The sequence below is a fragment of the Myxocyprinus asiaticus genome, chromosome 39 (genome assembly GCF_019703515.2).
Source record: "Myxocyprinus asiaticus isolate MX2 ecotype Aquarium Trade chromosome 39, UBuf_Myxa_2, whole genome shotgun sequence".
In the NCBI taxonomy this organism is placed as follows: Eukaryota; Metazoa; Chordata; class Actinopteri; order Cypriniformes; family Catostomidae; genus Myxocyprinus; species Myxocyprinus asiaticus.
Window position 1 is genome coordinate 4,487,394 of NC_059382.1, and position 26,126 is coordinate 4,513,519.

General features: G+C 38.9%; 2 protein-coding genes across 2 annotated transcripts in view; both read left to right on the forward strand.

The window, feature by feature from the left end:
* Positions 1–210: 210 nt before the first annotated feature.
* On the forward strand, positions 211–6,099 carry LOC127429908 (E3 ubiquitin-protein ligase RNF182-like). Its single transcript, XM_051679266.1, has one exon. It carries the CDS (start codon positions 654–656, stop codon positions 1,416–1,418), a length of 765 nt encoding a protein of 254 aa, XP_051535226.1. The 5' UTR covers positions 211–653; the 3' UTR covers positions 1,419–6,099.
* Positions 6,100–8,813: 2,714 nt separating this feature from the next.
* The window catches only part of LOC127429899 (paired box protein Pax-3-B-like), a 31,175-nt gene continuing 13,862 nt past the window's right edge, over positions 8,814–26,126 (forward strand). Inside the window, exons 1-4 of the mRNA XM_051679254.1 lie at positions 8,814–9,010; positions 9,725–9,960; positions 10,206–10,332; positions 10,652–10,789. Coding sequence (XP_051535214.1) covers positions 8,929–9,010; positions 9,725–9,960; positions 10,206–10,332; positions 10,652–10,789 — 583 coding nt within the window. The 5' untranslated portion in view covers positions 8,814–8,928. The remainder of the gene's footprint in view (positions 9,011–9,724; positions 9,961–10,205; positions 10,333–10,651; positions 10,790–26,126) is intronic.

Here is a 26,126-nt window from a genome sequence, read left to right on the forward strand (position 1 = left end):
ACATGTTGGTTAAAATAACCCAGAGGACGAAAGATAGTTTATCATTTATTACATGAAAGACATATTTATTAAGGGCTTGAGCTCTCTGTGAATGAACTTGAAATCGTTACCTCCTACGTTTCTGGGAAACTAGTTTCTATGACAACGACGGTGAGAGACGTGGGTTAAAATGTCCAACAGATAGATGATTCACACTGGAAACATGTTAAATCATCGATTTTGATCTCTTTACAGTCGGACATATTATTATGGAAGGAAATATAAATGTATTTGACAAGTTTGGGCAGCACAAAAAGAGTTAAATGTAATGACGTAAACAGCATCAGCATCGGTAACTGAGCGGCGCGTGCCGTTTGACCCGTACGCGTGTCTGACGCTTTGATTTAGCCGCGAAGACTATGACGCGGGCCGCGGTGGGACTCCCGCGTCCCCGGCCGCATCTTTCCTGGCTACACAACGACTGGGAAGCAGCCTGGACTCGGTCGTAAGCACTTGCTGCCTGTTTTTGTAGGACACAAACGTGTCCGCGACTCCGTGGGCTCCGGGTTGAAGGGAGCACGGGGTTTTCACTGAGAGGATAACGAGAAGAAAAGGCGGCTCGTCATCCCGCCGCGTGACTGGGGCGCGCTCATTGTGTTGGCGTTGAGCATGACATGGCAGCGGCGGATGTAGCAGCTAACGGGCCGGAGCCGCCCGCTCTCCCGCTGGCGTTTCCGTACGAGGAGTACGAGTGTAAAATCTGCTACAACTATTTCGACCTCGACCGTCGGGCGCCCAAAATCTTGGAGTGCCTGCACACCTTCTGCGAGGAGTGCCTCCACGCGCTGCACTTGCGCGAGGAGCGGCCGTGGCGCATCAGCTGCCCCGTGTGCCGCCACCGGACGCCCGTGCCGGACTATCGGATACAGAACCTGCCCAACAACACCAAGGTCACGGAGGACTTCCCTCTTTACATAGACTCGGATCCTTTGCCCCAAGATGCGCTGCCGCCCCACCCGCCGCCGCTGCACCCAGCGCTCGTGGCGCTCAGGCGCGAGGAGGACGCGTCCGGGGCGTCCACCGCGGGTCATGCGACACAGTCCACAACGACGTTGTCCACCGCGACCACGCTGTCCCAGGACTCGGTTTCGCGCTATGATAGCTGCCACAACTGCAGGCGGCTCGCGCTGACCACCGGATGCGTGTGCGTCATCTTCTCGTTCCTGTCCATGCTCGTGCTGCTCTTCATGGGCCTCATATTCGTGCACAGCCACGGCGGGCCGCCCTCGCCCGCGGGACCCCTCTGCCTGTCAGTGGCGAGCATCCTCGCCATGGTCTCCGTGGTGGTTACGTGGCTTCTCTGCTGGCTCAAATACAGACCTGAGCACGAGACGGGCCGCTCCTCGGCCACTACTAATGCGAGCAGGAGAAACGCGTGACAGATTCTTATTGTTCACCTGTGGTAGCGGTCGACCGATATGGGTTTTCCAAAACCAATATCTAGTGGTCAATTTAAATGCAGGGAAAGGCTCTATACAATGGGGCCCCAAAAGTCTGAGACACCTTGAGAGAAAAAAATGCTTCTTTTGCATTCTTTTATCATTTAACACAAACGTTTTCATTACAAATAATAATATCAGCATAAAAGTTTGAGTGCAAGGTAAAATTTTCTTACACTCAAAAAAATATTTTAGCCTATTATTCATAACCAAATTCCATCAAATTAAATTGTTTAATGATCAATTTTTTTTTTTAAATAAATAAAACTTTAAAAAGTTTTTTTTATTATTATTATTTCTTTTCTTAAAGATCACTCAATTCAATTTGATGGAAGTTTGTTTACAAAAATTAAAATGCATAACTCTTAAAATTGTTGTTATGAGTGTAGTATGTCCCCCTTTAATGACAGCATGCACTTGAGCATAGACTTCACAAGTTTGGGCTGATAATCTATCCTATTTGAGAATGTTCCAAAGAGCGTCTTGTGTGCTTCAATGGAAGCAAAGAAATCTGTTTTGTATAAAGATTTAACATGGTTAATGCCACAAATTTAATAAGTGACCTAGAAAAATAACACAGAATATTATATTATTTCCTCCTCATTTTACGTCATCACTTTTCTTTAAAATATCCTTCAAAAATCCTAAAACTTTCTGTTTATTTCCAGGTTTAATATATATATATATATAGACATTTTGACCCCACTTTGCATAATATAATTTCATGATAACAAATGAGAAATGAGCAAATCTGAATTCTTATTAACTTATTGATGGAATCTGAAAAAGGAAATAGTTTATTATGAATTGACATTTTGGAACTGACACACAGTAACGCTTTTGTTAAAGAAATATTCTGGGTTCAATACAAGGTAAGCTCAATCAACAGCATTTGTAGTATAATGTTGATTACCACAAAAATGATTTCGACTCGTCCCTCCTTTTCTTTAAAAAAGCAAAAATGGAGGTTACAGTGAGGCATTTACAATGGAAGTGAATGGGGCCAATTTTTAGAGGGTTTAAACACAGAAATGTGAAGCTAATAATTTTATAAAAGCACTTACACTAATTATTCTGTTAAAACTCATGTATTATTTGAGCTGGAAAGTTGTTTAAATCATCATTTTGGGGTTTACGGCGTTATGTCGTCATGCCAACAAAGTTGTAAAATTGGATAGAACTTTACAAAGAAAAGGTTAGTAAGTGATTCATCACACTAAAATCATGTCAACACACATAATGTTTAGGTCTTGTGGCTATATTTGAAACAGTGAGTCCTTTAACATTAACAGATTGGCCCCCATTCACTTCCATTGTAAGTGCCTCACTGTAACCCAGATTTTTGCTTAATTTTTTTAGAGAATAGTAGAAACCAGTCGAAATTCATTTTTGTGGTAATCAATATTATGCCACAAATGCTGTCGATTGAGCGTAACTTGTATTGAACCTGAAATTTTCCTTAAAATTGACAGTTTTCGGCTGAATCGATAACCTCAAAATGGCCAAATATATAGGCCGATTAAACAAACTGGCCAATACATTGGTATATATTACTACTGTGTGTCTGTATGATAAAAAGACAGACAGAGCGTTCTGTTCTCCCCACTGGGTGATATTATCCTTTCGCTGTATCATATGCTATTCAGACTTTGAGAAGAAGGCCCCTTTGTTCTTATGGAGCAATAGCTTTATATATGAAATTGTGAATTTTATGACACTTCCTTTGTTCTCCACGCCACCTATGCATCTATCACGGTGAAACCGTGTCATTTGACAACTGATGATCTCTTTTTGCAATCCATCATGCAATCTTCTTTGTGTGCTTTTAATGTGCAGTATAACTTAGTCAGTAATCACTACAAGACTTGATCAGATTTTTGTACCACACGAACCTGTGATGCGCAGTACCAGATGTACCTAGTTTAGAGAATACAACCTGCATGATATTAAGCAAAAACTAGATGCTGAATTATGTTTGACCCGCTTGGTACAGATGTTAACGACCTTCCTTGCTCACTCCTTAACAGCTAATCAGATCAGTACTGCTGGTTTGCAGTTTCTTCATTAAGCAATGACTAATCTGTAACTTACTGAGGGAATCTGATTGCTGATTTGGATTTTCATTTTAAGTGTTGGTGGAGAGAGATTTGTTAGGGAAGAATTGCACAGACATGAAGCAAAGAGGAATCTGATAGCAGACAAAGAGCTAGAGTTTTGCCTTGTCCTTGCTGTGACAGGATGCAGCAGTAGAGAAATCAATGAAAAAGACCCACACATTGGGAACGCAGCCAAGAAGTGCTTTTGAGTGCTTATTGACCCACTTATGAAATGTTGAATCTCTCCCACAGGTCATTTGTCTTGGATGTCAAAAGCATATACCTAAATGTGGCTTGTTAACTTGAGTTTTGGAGAGTGCAAACACACATTCTAAGTAGCCAGCTGGGTCTATAGACTAATTTGGCAGTATATTAAATATACTGTAGTGTTGAATTTTTTTTTTTGGGGGGGGGACTTAATGCTTTTGTTAGGGTGATTAATGACACTTGATGGCCTATAGACTGTATTTATGTGTATTTCCTTAATTAGGGTGAAGGCCCATTCTCTTTAGAATGATAATCAAACTTGATCCTTTTCTCTTAAAGGAATAGTTATATATTTACTCACCCTCATGTTGTACCAAACCCCTATGTTGTTAATTTTTTCTGTGGAAATTTTGAAGAACCTTTATGCAGCTCACCATACATCTGCTGTCAAGTTCCAAAAAGGACCGGACCCCACCCCCCCCCAAAAAAAAATAGCATCAAGGTTTAGAGTGACATGAGGGTGAGTAAATAATGACTTAGTAATAATTCTTTAAATGAGCTCTTATGTGCCTTGCCTTTTTATTTATTCATTTATTTATAGACAGAACTGAAAATTTTAATAGAAATGATCTATTACATTACATTTAATATAAGCTAGCTTACTATTGGATAGCGCTGATGTTGTAGGGTAGGCCAATGTAATTTATCAACTCAAGTCTGCCCTCTGTTGGTGGACAAATGTAGTGATGAAGTCATTTGCGTGTGGTTTTGTGTGGTTATATTACTTAAATTTGTAAGAAAGCTTTACACACTGAATGTCAGGGTAGTAGGGTATTTGAATTAGAGCAAGATTTTGTCCCTGGGTGTTAAAGGGATAGTTCACCCAAAAATGAAAATTCTTTCCTCATTTACTCCTCATTTACACCCTCTTGCTATCCCATATGTGTATAACTTTGAATTTTAGAAAGATTTCTCAGCTCTGTAGGTCCATACAATGCAAGTCAACAGAGTCCAAAATGTTGAAGCTCCAAAAAGCAGCATAAAAGTTATCCATAAGACTCCAGTGGTTAAATCCATATCTTCAGAGGCAATATGATAGGTGTGGGTGAGAAACTACATAACTTATATATGAGATTAATATTTTAAGTCCTTGTTTTCGTATAAATTCTCCTCCCTGTCCAGTAGGTGGCGATATGCACAAAGAATGCGACTCGCCAAAAACAAAAGAAGAAGAACTCTTAAGAGAGAAGAGCCCTTTGGAGGGCTGTTTGCAAGTGGAGATTTATAGTAGAGAAGGGCTTAAATATTGATCTGTTTGTCACCCACACTATCATATCACTTTTGAAGATATGTATTTAACCACTGGAGTTGTATGGGTTACTTTTATGCTGACTTAATATGCTTTTTGCTTCAAAGTTTTGGACCCTGTTGAATTGCATTGTATTGACCAAGAGAGCTGAGATATTCTTCTAAAAATCTTTGTGTTCTGCTGAAGAAAGAAAGTCATACACATTTGGGATGGCATGAGGGTGAGTAAATGAGAGAATATTCAGTTTTGGGTGAACTAAGTGTAAACAGCTTTTTAAGTTCTGTTAGTAGTCAGATACAATGTGCTGTAAAAGCTGCACTTGTACAGAAAATAGTGCAGTAGCGTTATGTAGTCACCAGCTTCACAGCTCATCCTGCCGTTATATTGGACGATGTGTATGCCACAGTTTTACTTCTTTTACTGCCCTTGTTGATGACCTGATATGAAGAAGCGATAAAATGGCATCTTGCTATTATCCTCTGTCCTGGTCCGGATGCTTTATAGATCTGAGCCTGAAAAAGGAAAAAGAACTGAGGATTGGTGTGAACCCAAAACATCAAATAAGGACCAAGCCTTAAAGAACGATCAACAATCATTCAGATTACACACAATCAAAATGTTCTGTTGTGTTCATTCTCGTAGTACCGCTATTGCTGTGACTGTTTGGACCATCAAGCCTGATGTACACACATCGTGTCTATTTTTCCCACTCACACACTGGCCCAGTGACTGCACGGCACTCTAACCCAGTGTTACTGCCTGGGATAACTATACTTCCTTAAATGCACTCCAGCCCTCTTAGTAACACTACATTGGGTCATGGGCTTTGTACACAGCCCTTATATTCTCTGCTGTAATATGTTTATTAGAGATTAGGAAATGTGTGTTTTTACTATTATGGCTAAATTAATTGTTGTGAAACCTGTTTGAATTGTATTTGCACATTGAAAATGTTTTATTTACATTCGAGAACACACCTTTTGTTTGGCTAATAAATGAGAAAAATGAAGTCAAGATCTACTCAAAATAAATGTGAATACTTATGTTGCTATGCACTTTAAATATTTTATAACATGCAAGCATGACCAAAGAACATAGGAATGTGTAGGACTGTCTTTTTCTGATAAACTGCTAAATGTATTCACACTAAGTCTCTATGTAGTGCCCTCAAGTTGCAGATAAGCACACTCAAATTTTCATCATTGACACAATGCACTTAACAATTACTTTTTAGGGCCAGATTTGAAAACACGTGGTAAATGTATTCGACTACAATGCTTTTGGCATGTAATGATCCTGATTTACACTGTGATTTTTATGTAGCATAACAATTAATTATAAAATTGGTTTTACACTTTTTTCAAGTACCTTGCTAGATGTCTCAGTTGGGCATCTCCAACTATACTCTTCCAACTATGCAACATTCTCTATAGGCTGTAGCCTGGGAACTCAGGGATGCTTGTGGCCCTAAATGCAGGACAGATGATTTTGTTCTAAAGTTGTCTTTTGGGAGGATTTACGTTTGCTCTAAGTGAACCCAATCGAATTGAGGTTAAAAAGGTGGTGACCTTTCTCAGACTGGACAAGATAGATCACAAGACAAGCGACACAAACACACTGTTAGAAGTTCATAAATGGTCAAACAGTGTGCATGTGTGTTGGTGAATTTTAGTCATTTCTTTTTTTTCACAGAGAAAATATCTTCTAAATATTTTTAAAAATTTTTTATCTGCTCTGCCTAGCATGTAACCAATTCATAGTCATGCTTATTTTGTAGGGGGGATCTTACGTCACCATGTTCACATTTCTTTGTATCTTATGCAAGTATGTCAAACTTTATAATAACTTCAACATATATTTTGGTACAACCGAGTCAAATTTGTTCCGACTCTATTTACTTAGAAAATATTGATATTTGATCCTTAATAACAGAACTAATGAAGCTCTCATAAGAGCGCAGCTCTGTCCCGAAATCTGTACCCCAATAATGGATTCGATACGCAGATCTGGTGTTTCAAAACGACCGAAACATGCATCATACCCCTCTTCCCCCTTTTCACCCACTCGCCTTTTGTTTCTGAAGTTTGAAATAACCCTCTACACGAACGCAACAGAAAGTAGACTATTAAAAAGAAACAACACTTTACTGTTAATAAATTATATTGTAGATGTAAACGACCCCACAGCCTTTCGCCCATATTAACACAATAGACTTTTAAAATGAACAACAACAAATGAGTCATGTTTTATGTGACGTGGGTTTTAAATATGCATTTTCTTTCATTTTATGTGATGACTAACGCAGGACCTATTGATACCACACACTCACCTTAATAAAGGATTTGTAATGTTTCTGTGCTGCAGGTTCAACAATAACTTTCCTTATCAAGAACTAAAGAATAAAAAAGTTCTTAATGGAACTCAAAGGGGTTCTCAAATAGCATCAGACTGTAAAATCATTTTTGGTTCTCATTGGAAACTGATGAAACTTCACCCTATGCTGATTTGCAATATACGTTTAAACAGCCAATATAAAGTCTGCAACAAAACACAATGTTAATGTTTTAAACGTTAAAATAATCAATAAAATAAGCCAGGGAAATGCAGTGTATAAATGACTTAATAATGCAACGATATAATGCAATTAATACAATAATTAGATACGCAACAAATGCACGCGCGCGCGCACACTCACGTGCGTTGTTAACTTCTCATGCCCATTTTAAACTGTTGGGTCAGTGTCTCAAGGGTCCGGCCTCTTTAAGATTTAACTTTTTAAGTAAGAGAGAATAATCAAGTGTTTTGCACGTGAATGGACCCCCATTGTCTCCGCGCGCAGGCAGAAAGAAAACATCTGAAGCTTCTTTTTAGTCCAACAAAAGAGCCACATGTCATTGAAGTCAGAGTGTGTGAGTGTGTGGATCAGAGCCAGAAATGGGGGAGTGTTAATCACGAAGTCAATCATCCTTAAATGAATAGCCTAGTTTTATTTACTTTTTGTTTCTATTTACTATTGCTTTATTTTATGCTTGAGGTGCGGTCTTTGTGCCACTTGCTATGACATTCTATTGCTGCATTGTTCGTATGTTGCATGCACTGAATAAAGTAGGCTATATTTTGTTATAGTGGATTGGTTTTGTTTTTACGGGCAATATTTGCACGTCGGGCTGTTTCTCACAGCTCATTACAGATCACATCATCTCTGTACAGTAAAACAGCTGTGTTTTTGCTATTTCTGCGTGGACTAAATAACAGGCTATTGCAAACAGTCTGTTGCTGCATGAATTCTACTCGTTTCACATAGGCAATATGATTATATAACAGCAGCGAGTGACTTTTACATTTTAAAAAGGTCGCTGAAATATCTTCAATATGCACTTTGGCATGCCCAAAAAGCAAAAGCTTACTGCTTCAACCAATCAGCTCACGGTTACGGGGTCCTTGGAACCAATCCGAACGCCCTATTCGAGTAATAGGCAAAAGCTATCTGCAAAACTCATAAATGTCTCCGTAGTTTGAGAACTCACGCTCATCATTGACGCCCGTTAAAAACAATAACGCGGTGATGATAATTCCGGTCACATCACGCCGAGCGCATAATTAAAACAAGGAACACAAAAGAAGAGACTGAATCGGACTAAAAGGCTTTTTATTTAATCCACGACTGTTTTCTTCTTTTTCCTTGAGGGATAAAACTCTATCGTCTGAGCTTATATTTTGGGGGGGGGTTTTGATCGTGGAATATTTGCATGTATTTTTAAAGCCCTGCTGGTCTATCAGAAGTGTCCTCTTGTTCACTTGCCCGACGTAAATTTAATTAACGGGCCGCCCTGGAGCAATGACCGCCTTGGCAGGGACCGTTCCCAGGATGATGCGTCCATTTCTCTCTCAAAACTATTGCAATGGATTCCCGATGGAGGGTAAAACATGTTTAAAATACACATTAAAATATTACAGTTTTATGAAGGTTAAATTTGTGCCACTGCCAGCTATAAACAATTGGTGGAATTTGTAGCCTACTGTCTATGAGAGATCTTTAGGGATCTAAAAAAAAATAGTTTCCTGCGTTAAAGTTTGTCAAAGCTCTGCATGTTTTTAATATATCAAGTATTACACTTTTTTTCTGAAATACAAATATTTTGTGTAAAAAGTGTAAAACGTTTAAATGATATTACATTTTGCGTATTAGCCTATATGGTTCTCCCAAGAACTATCATATAAAAAGTACCTTGTTGTAAAACCTGTTTTGGTTGTAGCTTAATTGGAACCATTTTTACAAGTGTAATAGCCTATTTAATGAGTGGGGCACAAGTCTATTTCAAAATTGTAATTCGCCTATTGATTTTTGCCTAAAAACAGACTTGAGCTGGAAAAGGTATAGGGTAATGTTTAAATGTTAAATTGGATAAACACAGAGAAATGTCAGAGGATTAAATGCACATGTCGCCATAGGCTACGTGAACTGTCTGACCCATTCAATAGAAGCCCACTTCAGTTGTTTGGGATAGCTATGCAGCATGGTTTATTTCCCCCACATTTGTTTGCTTTAGAGCCTTCCGTATGTTTAGGCTACATGCTTTTGCAGCTTCTACATTGATCACTATCTCTCCACTGTCTTTACATGGGTTTCCCAGTTTCCACACAGATGGGCCAGGGTCGAGTTAACCAGCTCGGAGGAGTTTTCATCAATGGTCGGCCTCTACCAAACCACATACGACACAGGATAGTGGAGATGGCCCATCACGGGATCCGGCCCTGTGTTATATCCCGCCAGCTCAGAGTCTCTCACGGATGTGTATCCAAAATCCTGTGTCGGTACCAGGAGACTGGATCCATCCGGCCCGGAGTCATTGGCGGGAGTAAATCAAAGGTGAGGCCCTATGGGGAGGCATGTAAGTGCTGATTCATTACTGTTGGGATTCTGGATATTTCCAAGGAATTTTGTGAGCAAACAATTAACTCAAAGCAATAGGTCGATGTCAGACCTAAAGCACTGCCTGTCAGATGTCATTATGACTCTGAATTTGAATTAAGAGTCTTTGAATTATCAGGGAACTTTGTTGGCTTCAATATTTTGTATTTTATTGTTATTTTTCCTATATTATATTTTAATAGACTACATCTCCAGCCATGGAGAAGCGCATTGAGGTTTATAAACGGGATAATCCAGGAATATTCAGTTGGGAAATCCGGGATAAATTGCTCAAAGAGGGTTTTTGTGACCAGAACAACGTACCATCAGGTATGGTGTAAATTAAGAGGTAGCATATCCTGATATTTTCGCAATTACAAAGCTCAGTACTGAAAATCATTGAGCCCATATGCATGGAAATTACACATATAGCCTAAAAAAAGATAAAAACATGATTTCAAGACTGTTGGCTATTTTATGAGTGGATGTTGGATATGTTGGCTTATCTTTAAATGAGCATTTATTTCAATGCAGTCATTTGATAGGAACTTGCAAAAATAGTTGTAATGTTATATCTCAACTTCCTGCTTAAACTTATAACATGTTTGCACATTTATTGAGATCTACACTTTGGTTCAACTCTGTTCAGTGAGTTTAATAAGCCGGATCATGAGAGGCAGATATGGTGCAAAAGGTGACGAAGATGAGGAGGATGAAGAGGACATCGAAAAGCAAGAACACGTTCACAGGAGCGGACACAGCATCGAAGGGATTCTAGCAGACAGATGTGAGTGGATCCTACAAAAACTTTAGCCTTTGCATTAGTTTCATATTAATACATGATGGTGGCTTTGATCTGGAAGATGTTTCTCCAACGGACTGAATTTAAATGCTATATGCTTTATAAGTGTTTTACAAATGACTTGAACAGTTTAGGGCCCATAGTGGTGATAATGGGAGACTGGGGTAAGTTCTCACAATGAAAACCTGCCTTTAAATATGCTATTCTGCTTTTATTGGCTTTTCAACAAACAGTGAAACTGTTAGGAAGCCCAAAATGATCAAACAGCCATTTTGTAAAAGGTAACATAAATAACAAAACATTGTTTTGGCCAACAGAAATTGAAATAAACGAATTGTGTAAAATGACAACATTTAAAACACGTGTGACAATTTGTCCTCATTAAATGTGTCTCCCCTATAACTGGTATTGGTTAGCAAGTAAGACAAAAGCAAGAATGAAATTATTTAAATAAAATGATGTAGAGTCTGCTGAAAAATGAAGACAGAACTGGAGTTTTTTCCTAAGAAATTTCTAATTGTTAATGTAGCCTACTAGTTTTTAGGTTGAGTTAGATTTTTCAACTTGACAATCCACAAGTCGAGATAAATTTTATGGCAGCACAGTCTGATCTCACAGTGCAATCGGAAAGAGTAGACCGACTTTTCTTTCGTCAGAATCGGAATACGTTTACCAAAATCTCGAAACACTGCCCCCAGTGGCCAAAGCGGTAAGTGTTGTAGGGCATATGGGCACGTGTGAGCTCCATTATGTCCAGGAGAGGTCGTCAAAAGCTAATAGTGAAGCAAGTTGTTTTCAGCTTTATAGGACGTTATACAATGAAGAGAAAAGCATGTATATATAGATTCTATCCCCCAACCCAAACATTACCTTAACCATTAGTGGAGTAAAAAGTAATGTTAGAGGGAAAAGTGAAACCTCTGAATCATGCTCGTCATTGATTATTCAAACGTGGTTACTGCCTGGCTTTGAACCATAGTCTCCCACGCAGCTGATGCAATGTGCTGCCAGTCGTGCCAGGTGGAAAGGAAAACACATTGAAACCACTGCAAACATGTCTGATAAAAATGCTACATGTCAGCGCGTTGGCATACAGTCACCTAGGGTACCGAAACTATCGGAAACATCATGCCGACTTCACATGTGATCATGTTGGGCAGCATGCAGGCATGAGGGGAGCGAGAGACAAAAGCAAACGAGTTAATCAAACATTAGCGCAACTGCGCTTGCGCATACAGTCGGCCACTTGAGGATAAACTTGAGTGAATACATTGAAGCCCGCGCTTCTGCCAGAAGCACGAGGACAAAAGCGTGTGCTCCCCACGTGGCCTTGCGCTGAAAAAAGGCAGAATGCGACTTTTTAATGAGAAAAAAGCGACACAAGAGAGTAGGCAAAAACAAATGAATAAAAATAATGTTTTGAATTTATATCACTGAAAGCGACGGACCGCTCCCATTATAATGAATAAAACTGTCTACACTAGTGGTACGCGATGTCGGAAATGTGGTAGCAATCGAGTATTATTCTTTTGATGAACTTACAACACAATACATGGAGTGGACTTTTTATCTGACCTGTTATTCGTCTGAGGTAACAGCATTTCGATGCTTCCTTGAAGAGCACTCCTGCGGGAGGGGATGCCACTCAAAAGCTCGTTCAGAACAAAAGTCTTTTCTCGGAGGGCCCTTCCACAAGACTGTTTGCGAAGGGTACATTCATACAGTAATGCCATGTTTCCTTCAGAGTACCCACTTCAAGGGCTCTGCAGTTCGGAGTGAGTATAGGGCATAGAGAGTATCACTTGCGATTGGACTCTGCCCCGATCTGCTGCAGCACGCTCTTAAAGGCACCTCCGCTTATTTTTCATTAATACGCCCGTGATTTACAAAGAAATCTCATAATCACACATTACTACGGTTATTGTGAGATTATGACGAGATTTTACATTTATTTTATTTAACTATTTTAATTTAATTATAACAATTTCTCCCCTTTTTCTGGATGACCAAAAGGGCACCTTTAGATTTGTGAATGAAAGGGGCTTGCGCCCCTGCTGCCCCCGTTCTGTGCACGTCAGTGGTCTAAGGACTGATAAGTGCAGTTGTCATCTAACAAGTAGGCTAGACCTGAAAATCCCTAAAACAGTTAAAATGATCTGCATGATTCTGAATAGACTTTGATTCATTGCTAGCATCATGCAGCAAAATTATTCTCTCATCAAAAGACAATAACTTTGAATGCATGCTTTTTTAAATCTCGTTATTCATTTGAACTGCAAAATGAGGACTTTAGAGATATTACAGCATCTTTTTCTGTGACAGCATAATCTTCATCCCAGATGTGTATGACTTTCTTCTGCAGAACACAAATTAAGATTTTTAAAAGAATATCTCAGCTCTGTTGGTCCATTCAATGCAAGTGAATGGTGACCAAAATTTGAATCTCCAAAAAGCACATAAAGGCAGCATAAAAGTTAGCCAGAAGACAACAGTGGTTTAATCAATGTCTACTGAAGCGTTCCAGTCGATTTTGGGTGAGAACAGACTAAAATATTCAACTCAACCTTTTTCCTGGGCGATCATGATTTCAAGTTCAATTACACTTCCTAGCTCCATCTAGCGCTCTACGCCGTGATGGTTGAAAGGTGCTATATGTTGTTCTTGGCAGGCTACTCAGTCTTACAGGCTCCATATGGTTAGGAATAGGGTGGGGCGGGGTTAGGGTATCTGCTACTTTCCAGGAACAAACTGAGGCACCTATGTACAATGGGCGCTCTGTGCATACGTCAAACACTAGAAAGTGTAATCAAGCTTGAAATCATGATGGCTAGATGTACAGTGAAAAAGGAGTTACGTTTTGGTCTGATCTAACCCAAAACTGATTAGATTTCTTTAGAAGACATGGATTTAACCACTGGAGTCTTATGGATTACTTTTATTCTGACTTTTTGTGCTATTTGGAGCTTCAAAATTTGTCACCATACACACCATACTATGGACCTTTACAGAGCTGAGATATTTTTCTAAAAATCTTCATTTGTGTTCTGCAGAAGAAAGAAAGTCATACACATCTAGGATGGCACGAGGGTGTCTAAATGATGTGAGAATTTTTATTTTTGGGTGAACTATTCCTTTAAAGCTGCATGGGATTTAAACGAATCAGTGAATATTTTATGTGCACTAGTTCATTTACATGAACCGCCCAGAAGAACCAACTCACTAACCCAGTCATACATATAAGGTATTTGTTTATTTTAACTGGTTCATTTACATGAACTGTTCAAACTTAAATGATTTGGTTTTCCCAGTGCTATACATGAGGACAGTTTAGACAAGCGCATTTGATTTCTCCCTCGGCTCCAATGCTGTGTTGTGCAAAACAACATGACAAATGTAGCGTTGTGAGATGCCACACCTCTTCTCATTGCTGAAATGAATAGCTCTAGCTCGTTACTGAAAAAGCTACACTTTTGTGAAAATAGTTGAGCTACTGAAAACAGTAAAGTTAGTAGTGTCACAACTTTTAGTTAACTACTCCCCAAGACTGATGATTATTATTACGAAATAACTGCCATTTCCTCACCATTACTTTGCCAAGAGGCCTAAGAGAAGATAAAACGAAATATGTTCATGAAAAAGAGTCTATTTTTGTCTTGTTGCTGCCTACTGACGTGACTCTGAATGTTTTGATGTTCTATAATGATATTGAATGAGCTTACAGCTCATCCCTGCGTGACTAATGAAGGTGAACGTAATTTGACTGCCTCGATGCCCTGCTAACACCACTTCGGCTCCCTAAATAATACCGATCATGGTTCCGTGTCACACTTAATGACGACGGGAGTTTATTAAAGGCTATTTCCGTCAATAGGGACCAGTGTTCTTCGTGGCTGTTCCTTCATGGCCCGGAGCGGTGGTCACAATGGGGGCGAGCCTCTCGTCATGTGCGCTGCCACAGTGGCCGTCCATCACCCTCTGCCCGTCTCGCGATCCAAGAAAGACGAGTCCCCAAGCCGATTAAATCAAGCTCTTTATTTGAACTTCACTTTCATCTGGCCAGTGAGTCAAACACGCCTCTCTTTCTCCTTCGCTCCCCCATGCCCTGATCTACCTCTCCTTCTCTTAGCCCGCGGCACATTTTCAGTTAATATCTTTGGGCCGTTGTCCGTGTCTTCCATTCCCACTACCCCCTCTTTGGGAGACACAGACAGGCAAGTTGTGTTCAGTATTTACACCCTTTTTTGAATTAGCAACAGCTTGATTCCTGACCCCTTTCCTTCATACTGTCTCCATATATCATCTTAAAGACTCAAAGATGTTGGCCTGTGTGAGAGGACTCTGTGGCTCATGAAATTTAATTGTTTGCTATGCTCCAAAATATGCTCACATTGTATAAAAACACTGTATATGAGCGTGTTTTGTGCATGGTAGGGCGTACTGAATGGTGAAAAAGCTAGTTGCACATTTTACCAAGAAATACATTTAGAAAAATTGTGTGAAATGATTGACGCTTCTACAATGCAAACATATGCACATGCCTCCAACATATGCAAACACATGAATGGATGCACACACAAACACATGCATACACAAATAGGCAATGGGAAGTGCCAACTGGCCCAGTGTGGGATGGTTTGTGTGGCACCATGGAGTGTGCAGTCAGTGGGTCTTAATTTGCTCTGAGAGCCAACACAAACACACAAACACACAAACACATGCCTGCAAACATGCAAATGCACAACCAGGAAGAATAAGTCAAGGAGTAGAATGTGTAGTAACACTAAGATTGCATTATTTCCTCTGAAAGAAAGAAACAGGGTTTGAAAGATAGAGAGAGGAGGACAGAGAGATGGACAAATATGGGAAAACCCCAAAACAAAACTGTCTCCACAGTGTCCATTGTCAGGGTCAGCAGACTTCAGCAGACAGTCACAGGAATCTGTGTCTGCTTGCGTGCAGGCCCTGAAGGCAAAACTATAATGTGCATGTCAGTGATAGAGAGACAGTCAGGAGGGCTATTGCAGTAATTTATTGCAGCGAATCCCAAAGTTGTTACAGTGGCATACCCCTCCATACATTCAACTTTTGCGTACCCCCTCTCTAAAGCATAGATAACATTCACACAAGGTATTTTGAAAATATGTATTTTTGACAATTTTCTTTGTAAAACAACTCCCTTATATCAAACATGATATGTTTGTACATGTTTTGTACATGTTAAATTTATCATATACAAATTGAATTATCAATTAATGAGATTGGTGTGCTAATATGACAAAACTGCATACATTTCAAACTCCCCCCTCATCATGTTCAGGAGCAGGGCACAACACCAGCACTTTATAAGAGCTGCCAGTGTGCAAGAATACCTGCCGGTAATGTGTCAGGAACTGCGCATCATTGCAGGTATGGCATTGCCAGCCGACTTCGAGCACTGAGGGGAAGTATCTGTGCGATTGCGCTGTTAGCTCAAGGTGCTTTTTTGTCACATTTGACAAGGTTGAGCTAATTTGCTGAAAAAATAAATAAATAAATTAACACATGAAACAACAGGGCTCTAGGGTGTGAGCACAAGTGAGTGAAAATTACTGTGTGTGAATGTGGAAAATAATTTGGCCGCACTGGTGTAAGTGAAACTTGACAATTGTCTTCAAATCTTATGAACTGAATCAAAACGTCCTATGCATCTCGCCCTATATACAAATTATGTTTCAAACTGAGATAAAAAATAATAATAAACTAAAATTGTTGCCGACTGACAAAACAGCAAAAACAGCAAGGTAACAGCAGGTAAAACAGCAAAGTTTTAATTTTACTTGCTATCACTCAGCTACGTCACCTAGCAGTGTGCTGGGCTGGCGAAAAAGATAATTGTGTGGCGCACGACACCCATTTCCCAGTTTGGGAAACACTGATTTATTGGATAGTTGATAAAAGAACATCTTACTTACTTACTTAACATATTTTATGAATAAGCAGACCAGCTCACCCAATTACAAAAAGTGCAAATTCCAGTTAAATTCTGCCTGATCTCATGAACATTTCTTGACCATAGCAACATTTTTGCAAAATGAAATGACGTGCTTCATTACACGTTTCGCTGCAGTTTCCCAGTTAAATGTCCAGCGGGGGGCACCAAAAGCGAGTGAAATGGTGTCGTAATCAGACGAGGTTTTTAAGGTGAATATTAGATGGAGGTTTTAATGAGTAAAACGTACCTCCCTAACCTAAAACCTTAACCCAAACCTAACCAATAGTGTCCTAACAGCAAATGAGAGGTGAACCAAACAGACATCCTTACTCTAAACCAACGCCTAAACCTAACCTATGGTGTCCTATAAACAAATGAGACATGAAAAGCACATTTTCAGAAGCAACCACGCTATTTTTTGTCGCTTCTATGACACTTTCTTCTCACATGTCAGCTTGCGTGTTTAGCTGGACTCGAACCGTGGTTTTCAGAGACCAACGTCCAACACTGGTTATCAGGTGAGCTAATCACATTGGAATACGTGTGTAAATGTAGGTGGGTCTGTAATACAAGCATTAAAATGTATTGTTTTTCAAATGATGCGTTCGAGCAAAAGTGTTTCGATATCATAACATATCAGTGTGTGAGTAATAGAGTGAGAAATAAGTGTTAATAAAGTCATAATCAGCCACTGTAGTCGTGATTTGTGTAAAAGTGTATAAAACGCTCAATTCATTGTAGCGCCTCTAGTGTTAAAACTGCGGCGAAACATAGAACGCAACACGTAAAAGTCACTTTGCAAAAATAAAGTTATAGTAATGTTCATTCTATGAGACTAGGTTCTGTTAAATTCATACTTTTAACTATTTAAAGGTTAGTCGTCGGAATAAACTTCTTTAAGGTGGTAAATTAGCACTTGCCAACAAACAGTTGTTTGAATATGCATGTTTGTTTGTGTGTTTTCTAGAGGTGGACCGATATATCAGTTTTACCGATTAATAGGTGCTGATTTTTCTTTTTTTTTATTCCTCATGAATAAACCTCATATAGAGCATTGTAACTGAGCCAAGTCTGTCATTTCAAAAAGTATTTTGGGCTTGTTTATAAGTTAAAAGTCCCGCGTTATGCACAGGGCAGTGTGAGGTCAATGGTGTTTGACCTTCAGTGAGCAAAGGTCACATTGGCGAATGCTTTGAGTGGCAGGTGACCACTTCCTGTTTTAACTCGTTTTCCCTTCAGGATAAAAATGGGTGTTCTGAGTGTTTATTAGCATGTGCGTACTTAATGTACTCCAAATATAGGCTTATTGTGGTTTAAAACATTTAATTGCGACAATTGCAAGTCATATCTTCTCTGGTTAAAAATATTCAGTTACTTAAGGAGAGGAAATAAAATGCTAAGTTTCAAGATTTGTTTGGATTACATGTAAATGGTAAAATATGCACATGAAAAGATACCAGACAGAGGTTAATTTATGTAACAGTGATCTTTACTCATGTCACTCGCACAGAAAACACGGTTTCTTCAACTGTTTCAAAACAGAAATGCAAGCAATCAATGCAAATCTGAAATAATGATAAATAACGACTCTTACCTCTTACCTTAGATATATACAGTATGTAACAATGCCATTTTTTCATGCTGGCGCCAATGTTATGGTGTGTTTTACTCGTAAGTAATATTACATTCTTGAGCTTCAATAACTATTCAACCCCACCATACGACTGCAAATGACTTATAAATATATTATATTAGCTATCAAGAAGTTTTTCTCCCTCTTAGATAAACCACATTAAAAATCACAAAAATAAAATGGCTAATTATCATTAATTACAATTTAATTACAGTATACACATATTGTAACGATGAACATTTCAGGGTTTGTTATACGCATTTGGATCAGTTTAGAAGTGTCAGACCAATATCTGATATGGGCTACATCTAAAATGTTATGGAAACTAACTTATATACTGTATGTATATAAATAAAAAAGAAAATTAGATTTGGGCCACATTCAGTTGTGATAGACCGATATATCGGCCAGGCCAATTAACCGGCTGATATTTGGACATTTTGCGATTATTGGCATTGGCCGATAACCGCGTTTGCTTGGCCGATTAATAGAAGTGTTAACTTTCCCTTGTATCGGTTCCAAAATCTGCCATTTGTCAATGGATAGTCAACCCTTTCTGTTTATGCAAACTTGAGTAAACATTGCAGAACAAAAGTGTTTGTTTCACTTTAGAAATGTGTGTTTAAATCTGATTTTCTGTGATTATATTATGTTTATCTACATTTATATAAGCCATCCTGCTCTCTAGATATCGGTATCGGCATCAGCCATTGAAAAACCCATATCGGCCGACCACTAATATTCAGCTAAAGTGTGAATGTAGCCTATGATATTATGGTCACTCTTTTAGTGCAGGTCTATGGGTTTTTTTCACCCATTTTTTTCATCCATCAGGCAAAAATCTTAGAAATGTACTAGCAATCATGTCTGTAGCACAAACAGTTAAAAAAATCCCAAACCTTAAGTATGAGGAATAATAACCGTGATGCTTGACTTAAAAAGAAGCTAAAAAACGAAGCGCACATTTGGGGCTGAGAGCTGAAACGTGTGTTTTTGAGGGCAGCTGCGAGGGTCACAGTTGCTCTTTAGCAAGTCAAGTCCTCCCTCTGTTTCACTCTTTTCCTAAACGCTGGGGGGCAGATGGGCCCACGAGCTGTCACTCATCCTTTCTGTCTCTGGCATCTGTTAGTTCTCTATGTACTGCTTAATGTAGTCGGGCAGTCACTCAGCCAACCCCGGCGCTGAAAAGGACCCGCCTTGCTCTCCTCTTGCAGAAATGCTGCATTTGTCCCAAGCTTTCTTTTGTTCCATTCTTTGTCTTTCTTTTTTGCTGTTTTTGATGGCGAGGGGGCATGTCATTGGTTCAATTAGCCCTCTTCATTACTTGCCCCCAAGAGAATTGGAACACACACACACACACACACACATACAAAACATACACAAACTTAAAGCACTACACGTTCACACACACATATGGTTTTATCTTGGACCTCTGCCGTTTGCCCTCAACCAAATCGAAGTGCCTGCTGGATATGCGCTCGCTATTTCACAGTATTAATGAAACTTAGGTGGATTTTGTGTACATGAACGCATGAGGTAAATGTGGTCAGGGTGATATTTTGGGTTGGAATATTGAATTTAAGAGGAGATGGAAAGAAACAGCAGATATTGATGCTTTTAGTGACCACACCGTTTACATAGCAGAGAGATAAAATACCTAGCAAGACCTAAATGCACATATTCCGCTAAATATCTTTCAAAATATCTGTGCTGTACTCGTAAGCTCTGACTAGATAATTGAGCTGTTTCATATCTATGACGTTTAGCGCTTTGTGTGTTTAGAAGGCCTGTGGTCTATATTTCTGGCATATGTGCCCAAATCAAACCTGTGTTTACTGTTTTCTCCAACAATCTCTGTCCATTAAACTTGCATTGCTTCTTATTCAATCAGCATAATTATAAAAATGCAAGGATTTACTTATTTGCAACTGTTAAAGGTGTAGTTTATCCAAATATGAAAAATTTGTCTTCATTTAATCACCTTCACGTCTTTCCGACCTGGTAATTTTTTGTTTTTTGGTGAAATACAAAGGGAGAAATTTGCAGCTCTTTTCCACACAATGACAGCTCATATAGCAACCTGGTCTCATAGAATCCTATTACCTAGCCTTTTGCAAAATTATTTTTACATGGCTCGCTGAGAGCATTGTGGCAGTTTCTTGTTTAATTGAACACTAGTGGCGCCACAACAACAAAAACTTTCATTTCCTTTCACACAAATCAGTGAGAGAACTCTAATTATGTGACAGGCTCTTGCATTAGCCATTTTGCATGTAATGATTACATGCAAAATGGCTATTTACAAGGCATTTGTGTACCTGAATCCTCAGCTACCTTTGATGCCCCTAAATATTTTAATATGGCAACTGAAAATAATGCAGACTAGACAAATTTGGGTGACTGAATCATCTTCAGCGCTGCAACTACCATCAGCTAGCTACAGTAGCTAAATAACTGAAATGAAGATAGCTAGACTGTCTATTGTCTAGACTTTAGTTATAAAACTAGCAGAAATGTCTGAAAACATGCACCTTTGAAAAACAAGACAATGTGCATGCCGGTCACAACTCTGTCATAGCAGTTACACTCTCCCTTCCCTCTTGGGGCACAAGGGGGCCCCCTATAACTGTATACTTTAGCCATAACAGCTGCCTGTTAAGTCTTACTCGCAGCTATTAATATGTTTATGTGAAAGACCTCTTTCTCGGTTGGGAAGAAGGAAGCGGGATCTGGGTTTACATTCAAACGTAAGACATTTATTCACACTTTTCAGTGTGCACACACACACACACACACACACACACACACACACACACACACACACACACACAGCATTGCTTTTCAGCCTGCTGTCACCCACACACACACATTTGCCTTGTGCGTCTCTCTCCCCGTCTGCCGCTGTCTCCTCTCCTCAAGTATTCCCGTGCGTCTCTCTGGAACCTGAGACAGGTGTGGAGCACAGGTGGAATTCATTCTCCACTCATCTTCCACGGCCTCACTCTGCCAAGCATCGCTCGGCCCCGCCCCGATTGCCAGAGTAAAAAAAAAACAAAAAAACAAAGTAGTCAAAAAAAAAAAAAAGTAAAACACCCTTGCTTTGCTGGGCCCCCTGGTTGGCCCTGAGCACTCACTTATATCGCTTATAGCTAGAAACGGCCCTGACCAACTACATTTACAAGCTTGTTTAGACATGATCAGTTTGCACTGTAGTACAACTGATAGAGTGTTGCAATTACTTTTTTCATCTCACATTTGCATTTATGACCCTATCGTTTAGGTTTAAGTTTAAGGTTTAGGGTAGTGAGGTAGGTTTTGTTCATTTCAAACTTGAGCATTAACCTTAAACACTATGGACATTTCACCTCAGAACTGCCACAATACATTTAAGGAACCACGTAATAACATTTAGCAAATATGTCACCACAGTTACATCATTTTCATGGGATCAGGCAGCATAGATCACTCATTATTCTACTCTTATTATTTGCATCTGGCAGAATAGGATATGACAGATCTATAAAGTAACCTACCTGTGTCCATCTCCACATCTGAAGTTTCAGCATTCCTTAATAGATTTTGAAGAGCACTTGAACCACCCCAGCCCACCCCTTTCCCTTTCTGCGCTGCCACCCACCCACCTTTGCCCTTTTTTTATGCCCCGTACACCCCCTCCAGGACAGTTGATGGCCTCCACTGAGGGCCCAGGCTTTCATGACGGATTCCACAGATGGAGCGTGCAAATCAGTCCAACAAAGAGCAAGGGAGAGAGAGAGAGAGAATGAGAAACAGAGATACAAATAGCTCAGCGTCTGTAGATAGAATTACAAATAAATAAATAAATAGGAATCTCCCATTTTTTTAGATTTCCAATGGCAGGAATATAGAGTGACCAACATTTCATTTTGGAATGTACTGTCAAATTATTCCAAGCTGATGATCTGTTTTCCACATGGATCTGTGTCCCCTCAACCAAATCCCTGTGAAATTGTTGGAATTTCCCATAGATCTCATTGAGTCTTTATGGGTACAACAGCTTATTTCGGTTTTAAGCAAGAAAAACACTTTTTTTTAAATATTTTTTTATTTTTTTTTATACCACTTTTCACAATGCAGTAGCCTATACTTTAATTTATTAATTTTGTCAGGATCCTGTCACTCATGTTCTGTGTTTGTGTTTTCATATTTGGAGCATGGTGTCTGGGTCCTGACCCAACCTAGTTCGTTTTCTGTTCTGGGTTGGGCTCTGGACACTCCTGCTCCATGTCTCGTCTTTTGTGAGCTTGGCTTCAGGTTAGGTCCTCATGCCATGCACTCTTCTGACAGTCTTGTGTGTTGTGTGAGTGCACATGGCTGTGTTTGGTCCTTCATCACCATGTGCAGGGTTGGGAGGGTTACTTTTTAAATGTATTCCACTACAGATTACAGAATACATGCTGTAAAATGTAATTTGTAACGTATTCCGTTAGATTACTCAAGGTCAGTAACGTATGCTAAATACTTTGGAATACTTCTTCAGCACTGGTAGATTTTTTCACTTGTTTTGACTATAAAAACTCTGCCAGTACAGTAAGACAAAATACACATGTTAAAATACATTCTCTGAAAAACCTAAATATCTTATGCAGTGTTGTTTCTAAAACAAGATTAATCAAATTGATCTTGTTTTAAGGATTTTTAGATATTTTTACAGGAAAACAATACAAAAATTATTATCAAGAATATGATTTTTGCCTTAATATCAAAGGTCTTACTAGAAAAAAAATATATGATCCAACGTGAATTTTCTTGATAAAAAACATGAATGGCCTGGTAACATGTGCATGTAAAATGGCTAGAAATAGCATTTTAGCTTAGCGTAAAGCTGACAATTTGCACAGGGTTTATTTTTATTTCTTCTGCTCCAAACTTACTTCAAACTTACTTCTCTGTCTGCTCGTATGAATGTAACACATCATAAGAAAGTGTTTCACCGCTGTTCAAATGCACTTTGGATCACATAATATGTATGTATATATGTTTTTCATCTGAAAGGTCTAAATATTAAATGAAACAAATGACAATAAAATGCAAAGTAATCTGTTCAGTAATCAAAATACTTTTTGAATGTAACTGTATTCTAATTATTGATCCAATGATTTAAATTGTAACTGTAGTGGAATACAGTTACTTATATTTTGTATTTTAAATACGTAATCCCGTTACATGTATTCTGTTACTCCCCCACCCTGACCATGTGCACTGGTGTCTGTTTTAGTCTCCTGTGTTAGCACATGGCTTTGTATTTGTCTGCCATGTGCTTCCCTGACTCCGCCTCCTCGTTACCCTCATCACTCTCCCTGTTTAGTCCTTGTTATGTTAACTGTCTTCACCTGTTCATCATGTGCCCTGCCTGTATATATTGTGCTCCCTTTCCTATATTTCCTACATTGTGCTCTCATGTTATTCAGTTGGTGTTTGTCTATGCAGTCTCCCAGTCTGGTTTGTAGTCTTGTCTTTCAGTTTGACTGTTACTTTGCTTTTCAGTTTTATCAGGTTTTCTCCCTTGTGAGTTTTTTATTTTTATTTTTTATGGGATTAAAATCCTGTCAAACGTGTTGCGGTCACGGATCCAAAAATAAGCGTGACTCAAAAAACAAGCTCAGATAAAAAAAAAAAAAAAAAATACAAAAATAAATAAAAAGCGCAGATCAAGATAATTAGTGCAGATCAACAAATAACAAGCATGAATCAAATATGTAAACACATTTAAAATATGCTGCAAAAACAAACAAAAAAACAGGAGACATTAGAGTCATCAGAATTGCAAACAAAATCATGTTTTCCTTTTTTTTTTTTTTTTTTTTTAATAAATGCTTGCACTGTTTTTTTTCTTTTGTTTCTAAGTTCTGCGCTTGGGTTTTCCAAAACTTGTGCCAAGAGTTTCATGTAAATCAGGGGTGTTTTGCATCCCTATTGGTCCACTAGTTCTTGATCGACAGCTCCTCCTCTAGCCAGTCATTCGAAGAGGGGAAGTGACATCACTCCAATGCAACTCTGACGGCTGCTGCTCAATATTATATTACTTGTGGTTGATAGATACCCTGCTTGTGTCTGTTTTGAGTATTTTCTGCCAGCTTTAGGAAACAATGTGTTGTCCGTATAGGCCATTATTATAGTCCGTTAACACATGTTGAGTCAGCTGAATTTAGTAGGCATAGTTTTAGTTTAGGCATTATGTAAGACTAGGTTATTGACGGCATATCTATAAAAAAAAAAAAAAAAAAAAAAGCTGGGTTTTTGTGTATGTTTGATGCATGTTTTTACTAGCTGTACCAAAGTAGTCGAGTTCAGAACCCAACTTGATCCGCTTTTCCATGTTGCTGAATGTGCCGTTAGGATCAGTACATACGTTGGCATGGCTACATGCAGTTTCTTTTCCACGATACTGCAGCGAAATCAGAAACAAGTGACCAAGTGTCCCCACGTCAATAAATAATGCAATAAAGTTGGCTTGATGTTCATTATTCACAAATAGTTGCAATTTAGGGACCGTCTCTAAAGATACAGGCAACATTGGAGCATACATATCAAAAACATTTCCATAAAAGAATACAGATTCAGTAACATTTGAAGCAAATGACTTACAGGCATACAACCAACTCCAAAGTGTGTATGTAGGTGTCAGCAATAATGCACACCTTTTTGATATAATTGGATGTTTTTGTTTTTATATGTAAGCATTTCTATATTCACCAGAAGATTCCTTTAACCCTGGTATTTCATGGTCTTTTGTTCCATTCTACATTAATTTAATAATTTCTCTCGTTCCTTTTCTGTTCATCCTGTTTTTCTTTCACCAATTTGCTCTTGTGAGTTTTATATTACCTCCTGCAGTCAGACTCGGGGTTAATGTGTGTGTGTGTGTGTGTGTGTGTGTGTGTGTTCTTTGAAAGCACTGTATCTTTTGACAGAGTCTAAACTGTTTCACTGTTCTATTTTCACTTACTGAGGTGAATAAAATATAGCAAAAACAGTAAGGAATAACTGTGACAAATAAAAAATATGAGCCTGATTCTTGAGCCTTTCAAAAAAAAAAAAGATGGAAGTTGTTACTGTAAACTCAGTGAAATTCTCTTTCACAAAAACCTCGAAAATATAATTACAAATGAGAAATAGGATCACTCTAAAGACATGTTTGTTCGGTAGTTCAGTAAGTATCTGTTGTGCTCTTTTTTTAAAAAAATTGTGTATTTTCCAGCCTGATCTCATGAAAATGACGTAACTGGTGACATATTTGCAAAATGATATTATATGAATCCTTACACGTGTCGCGGCAATTCCGAGGTGAAATGTCCACCAATCTCCTAAACAGATGAGGTTTTTAAGGTTAATGTTGTGAGTTCTAAATCAGCTGACCTCCATACCCTAAACCTTAAATCTAAACCTAACTGATAATGTCATGAAAAGCAAATGTGAGATGAGAAACGCAATTACTGAGTTTTGTGGTGCTCCTATGACACTTTCGGCTCACATGTTGAGTCGTGCTCTTTAGGACCCATACCCCAGTCCTTTGCAACACAAATGCAATGCTCTATCTGTTGAGCTACCGCACAATTTGCTCACAAGCTTGTAAATGTAGTTGGTAATGTAATGCAAACGTTAAAATTTATCGACTTACAAAAAGTGTTCAGATGTCATAGGATTGCATTGTTTGAGGAACAGAGCGAAAAGTAAGC

What these genes read in the sequence shown, in the direction of transcription:
- LOC127429908 (XM_051679266.1), top strand. Translation starts at nt 654, where the DNA reads ATGGCAGCGGCGGATGTAGCAGCTAACGGGCCGGAGCCGCCCGCTCTC.